Source organism: Fulmarus glacialis, unplaced genomic scaffold (assembly GCF_000690835.1).
Source record: "Fulmarus glacialis isolate BGI_N327 unplaced genomic scaffold, ASM69083v1 scaffold39816, whole genome shotgun sequence".
NCBI classification, from domain to species: domain Eukaryota; kingdom Metazoa; phylum Chordata; class Aves; order Procellariiformes; family Procellariidae; genus Fulmarus; species Fulmarus glacialis.
Genome location: NW_009216930.1, coordinates 1 through 5,849, shown reverse-complemented (window position 1 = coordinate 5,849; position 5,849 = coordinate 1). Strand labels below are relative to the sequence as shown.

Genomic DNA, 5,849 nt, shown 5'->3' with positions numbered 1-5,849 from the left:
GAGGCGGGTCATGTTCCCACCGGGCGCGCACACGTACAGCATCGCTTTAGCCTGTGGGCACGGGAAATGAGTCCCACGCACCCACGACCCGCTTCCATCGTCTCACGTGTCCCTGAGATAAGAGGCATGACCACACGGCTGCAGGCAGACGCGGGCTTGCTTTACTCACACCCAGGCAGCGCCTGATGTGAACCTACTCTTCTACAGAACTTGCAAAACTGCGTCAGTAGCGCACCAGCTTCAAGGTAACACGCCCCGCGGGGTTTATCATCCAGGCACAGTAGAGGGCATGCAGTTTCAGCAGGCTGGGAAAGGACACAGCCCTGCCGTAAACATACCCTCTCAGCCAATGCTTATACAGCAGTTACAAAGCCTAGCAACTTCCCACTACAAGCATTCAGTGCTAAACCACATTTTTTCTCTCTCCTCCCATAATTTACAACCACAGAGCAGCAAAATGCAGGGCTCATGTAGGACACCTAACGTAGCTTACAAAATCGTTCCTCCAACCAACACACTCCTTTTGTAAGGTGCAATCAAAACAATCTCTCACACCCAGAATTAGGGTGGGTTTTTTTTCCTTCATCCTGTAAAGTTTTGCCTTTTGAAATACAGATGGTGGGAGTGGCTTGTCCTGCCTCTTACAGCACCTGTAATGAGCCTGTTTTCAACTGGATATCTCTCTATCTTACTTTTCTAGTTCAGGCCAAGCTCAGGTTCCTATCGCTACAAGGCGCTCATCCTTCAGCTGTTTCTGCATGACATCCTCACTAGCATTTGCTTCTCTGACAAATCTTAGGTCTCATCTTGCTTTCCTCCACCTTTGCTGGACCAGGCACCAGGCCCCCTCCCATAGCCTCAATAACAACTGAGATGGAGCTGTTCTAATATTTAGCTTAGGATACAGAACAGTGTTGACAGACAGAAAGCTATAGGGCTAATGTTGACTCATAGCACAGAAACTGAGTTGCCAGGCAGAATAACCAAGACGGTCACAAAAGAGCTCTCCGAAAGTCGTAACAAGGCAAGGACCATTTAATGCCTGAAGTAGAATATAGAGAAGGAGTTGTGGGGGTTTTTTGTTCTAGATCATACAATGTGCAAAATTTGCATCTAGTGAGATGCAAGGTAGCAAGTTAAATCATCTCACAGTGGATTGTACCAGAAGTTAGGTGCAGCTTATGCACTAATTTTCTTGTTTGCTTTGTGCAGAGTCAGCCATTTAAATAGGCAGGCTGAGTTGCACTGGCTCATTTTGCCTGCAGATGAATAGCATTCAGCAAAACAGCTCAGGACAGGAACCTCTGCTAACAGTTATTTGCACATTGCTACCCGTTTTAGTTTAGCTACACTCTCCCTCAGCAGTACCTTCTTTCTTCTTGTCTTCTTTCTGTACCTATTTTAACAAGAGCTTACAACACGGAAGGGACACAGAACATATTAGCTTGCCCACACTGGGAAAATTCTTGCCCAAAAATAAACTGGATATATGCAAGAACTGGAAATACACAAGAGTCCGATAGCCTTCCTCAGTGATAGGCCAAGACTGATGCTCACTTTTTGTGACTGTAAAAGCCCTCAAGGATATTTGACAGATAAAAATCAGGCACCTGTATTAAAAATTACATTATTTGAATTGTTAGCAAATAAGAAATCCAATGGGATACTGAGGATGAAGCCAGATACTTCATACAGATACCACATTAGGGGGTTTCAACACTAAAACTATCCTTAGATGAGATGTGGTGCATGACCGCCTGAGGGCACTTACTTCGCTTCAAATCTCACAGGGTAACTACCATAAGTTCTGTTTTGCATGCAAGCAAGCTGGGTGCACTGGGTTACTGTCCCTCAGCTGAAGGAAGAGAGTTTTCTTGCTGGAAGCCAATCCCAGGCCCACCTCCACTCCAGAGAGCAGAGTCCTGGCCCAGCAGCAGCAGGTTCTCAGCTGGAAACAGCCACTCAGCAGTGGCTTAGGACATCTCATAAAACCAAGGATGTTTTCGTGTTTTCAACTGCTTCTCCAAAGATAGTGTAGACAAACCACCTTGCAACCCAAGCCTTCTGAATTGGTCATCCCTAGGATGAAATGCAGCAACAGAGAGGCATTGGTGCTGCAGAGAAAAAAAAGGCAACCTGGAATGTAGGCCATGACCAGAATTTAAGTTACCTGGTGATCTTGCGTCCATCAAGAGCAAATACTTCAGTTTAATGGCCCATTTTTAAGTTCCCTGTAATGCTGACTGTGACTCATTGGCAAGGCAGGTTATGGGTACATTAGTCACAAATCTGAGCTTCAACTGACTCTCATCTATCCTTCACACCTCAAGCCTGAGCTCCAGAGCACATGGCTCAGTCTGTGCTTGTTTCCCCACCAGCTCACTCCTTCCTGAACTCCATTAGCCAGAGCTTTCCCAGTGACTACTAGCCTTAGCATGTTTAGGCTACCCTCAAGCCTGTTTTCCTCAGCATTAACTTCAGTTGCCTCCTTAAGACCTGGAACAAAAGAACATTACAGCAGTTGTTTCTTTTTAAAAAGAGAACATAACTTTATTAGAAGTCTCATCACTCATAGGAGTTTCCAGAAGAGCACAGTGACTCTGGCAAGAGTTCATACCTCCTGACGCCAGGCCCCCAGAGCCATGCTGGCAAGGTATCAGGAGTGCAAGGCTCCTTTTTTCCTAAACATATTAGCCTGCTAACTTGCCTGGATTCACACCTGCAATGCATTCAGAGGGCATGTCAAAAGTTAGGTTATTTCACTTCACGTCATGTCATTTTTTAATCTCTGCATACACCCTATTCTAACCCCCAGCCAAGGCAGATATCTGCACTGAACAGCACTGAAGTTAGTGAGATAAGAGGCATGGAGGAGCTAGTAAGTCTGCATCCCCACAGCAGCTGTACTCCCACTGCTCCCCTCCTTCACCTTGGCAGCAGGGGTGACACCTCACTTGAGCAAGAGCCACACAGGCTGTTTAAGGGGCTCGTTAGCTCCATGAAGAAGCTCTTCTAAACAAGGTCTTTGAAAGCAGGAAGGAAAGGCAGCCAGCCTTGCTAAGCCTGAGGGCAACACAAGGCCATTTGTTCCTCAGCTGTAAGCGAGGCTTTTATGGGAGAGTAAATCTGAACTGCAGCCTTAAACAGAGGGAAATTCACATTAAAACCCCAGGGGAAACATCAGAACACAATTCTGAGAGGTAAAGAAAACAAGAGAACTGGTCCATACTCCAAGACCTGCTGGTATGGAGCAAATGTTACACTGAGATCTGCCTAAACATTACTGTCACCCCTGAAAATACAGTCACTTATTAGACTCGTTAGCCATGCATTCAGCTTAAAGTGGCTTGTAAATGAGCCAACCCCAGAACAGAAAGAGCATCCAGAGAGGGCTGTTCTCTGTCATCCCTCACCCACAAAATGCCTGATTTTTTTTTAAAGCAATCCAAGGCTAGGTGAACACCTGCTTATGGAGTTTATTGGCATAAGTCTAATTCTTGACTCTTGTTTGCAAGGGAGTTTGCAAGGCCCTGACTCAATCCCAGTGAAGTCACACTGCTCTAAGATCTGTATCTGCTTGAATGCAAGTATTTAAAAAAAAAAAAAAAAAGAAATGTATCGTTAAAAACAATGAGGTAAAACATTGCCTCACCTCAAGTACCATCACTTCACACACTCAAAGGACAATTCCACTATACCCCTGCAAGCACTTGAATCCTATTCAGAGGCTTTCATCCAAGTACTTAGTCAAGTGTGTTGTCCAACTCCAGGATTAAGGGAGAGTGAGGCTCAGTAAATCTTTGCTAGGTCACACCCCTACCCGGTCCCACTGGCAGGAGATGGGATTTTTCAGATTTGATTTTCCAGCTCTACACTGTAAAATAATTCTACCTCCAAAATGATTACAGAACATACAGACTGCGCCATTACTGGTTGCAGACTGAATAGGTCTGGCATTGCCACCCTCCTTGAGACTGTACCATTGCTGGAGAAGTCAGGGAATCAGAGTTCAGTAGACATGCCAAGTTCCTCAGATTTCCACTCAAACCCCTCTTCTGTCAGCTTTCCCATGTTCCTAGCACTGATTCATCTCCTCCAAGGGGTAGCAGACCAGTGCCAAAAAGTCAATTCCACATCACTTTTAGGAGTTCTCTTCACAGGAATAGGCTTCAGTAGGCAGGACGCTAGCCCAGGGGATTGTCATCCACAATCCGTTAATGAGCTGTCAAGTGTCCGTTAGTTTTCACAGGTGCATTCATACTCCTCCGGCTTGTCCAGGAACGGTATTTTTTCAACATTTTCCTCCTGACAAAGTGGCAGATCTCAACCATGAACCCCAAAGATACAATGTACATGGCCAGGCCTCCAGCCTTGAGGAGCCAGCTGGGATCAGGGGATGTCACCATCGCATACATGATCAAAGCTCCTCCCCCGATTCGCAGCACCAGGAAGAGGAGCACAAAGAAGAAATCCACCACCTCTCCCAGGAAAGTGTGGTAATACCCCATTTCCCGCAGAAACCAGCGGGTCTGGAGCAGTGGGTTGGTGATCTCGCTGACAAATACAACAGCATTGACTTCTGTAGCAGACTTCCCAAGCCCCAGCACCATGATCATGCCACAGATGCTCAGCGTGTGATGGAACAGCATTAGGTCCCCCTCTGTCTGGAAATACAGGCACCAGCCCAGGTCAAAGATAAAGTAACCCAAGGTCAGGGACAGCGCGTGGATCTGAAGAGATGTGTTTGGTGAACCTGAAATGAAAGATGTACATAAGCCTCGGGTCTTAGTTAAGACATTCTTCTACAATACGGAGCAATACAGGTTGTGAGTACGCCTCTTTCCTCCTTAGTTTCCAGCCTTATCCTATGGGCCAAGTGCCAGGCTGGAAGCTTGGATGCCTGGTTCTGCTCTCCCTTCACACTTCAGCCTACCCAGCAGACCCAGTCAGGCCATCCCATCCTGCCACACTTCTGTTTCTCTTTTTCTCTCCACCCTTCTAGAAAGCAGGGATGGAAAGGCTGACCCCCATCAGCAGAACTATTTGAGATTTAATGACAGAAAACAGCAAACAAAACCCCACAGCCAAATGCCAGGAGTTATTATACCCTTAAAGATGCAAACAGCAGTTAGTCTATTCTCAACACATTGCTACACCTAATGCTGCAATAACCTCAAGCTGCCAACCTGAAAACTTTCAATATGTACATGGATAAAACAAAACAAAACAAACAAACAAAAAAGATTAACAGTAAAAAGTGGCAAGGGCTGGAGAAGAAGCAAGGGAGTTTAACAAAATGCTGCCCCAAACATGCCCTAAAAACATACACCTAAGAGACAGCAAAAGCAATCAGCCCCCTACTTCACCTGTAACCAGAGGTGTCCACACTGCGTCACAAGGACGTGTGTCAGGGTAAGACTCCAAACATACCTGCATGGGTCAGAGGCCAGGGGCCATCCAAGAGAGCAACGTAACCTGAGAGGCAGGTGACAATCACCCCATGCAGCAGGGTGACCAAGCGACAGCTCCACTCGTAGGAACGGTGCTTGTTCCAGTAGCAGAAGCAGGCGTACAGAAACAGCCAGGCAACAAGGCTGCAGGTTACCTCGAGAACGATGGAAACCATCCGGCTGAACAGAGAGTGAGGACGTTACGAGCACAGCAGCCCTGTCAGCAAGGGGTGTTCATCCAGGCCATCTGCCTCGGTATCCACCCCAGCCCACTCGCGGAAACGTCAGGGGAAAAAAACAAGCAAGCAAACCCAGAACACCAAAACATACGCGAGCAACCCAACCCAACCAAACAAAACAACCCCACCAAAACATGCCTTGTACCCTCCCCGTGAGCAT

General features: G+C 46.8%; 1 protein-coding gene across 1 annotated transcript; it reads right to left on the bottom strand.

The window, feature by feature from the left end:
* Window positions 1-4,214: 4,214 nt before the first annotated feature.
* On the bottom strand, window positions 4,215-5,626 carry LOC104071497 (transmembrane protein 136-like). The gene is made up of 2 exons (XM_009579477.1): window positions 5,431-5,626; window positions 4,215-4,753 (listed from the first exon to the last, which is right to left on the bottom strand). Exons 1-2 carry the CDS (start codon window positions 5,624-5,626, stop codon window positions 4,215-4,217), a joined length of 735 nt encoding a protein of 244 aa, XP_009577772.1.
* Between the last annotated feature and the right edge of the window lie 223 nt (window positions 5,627-5,849).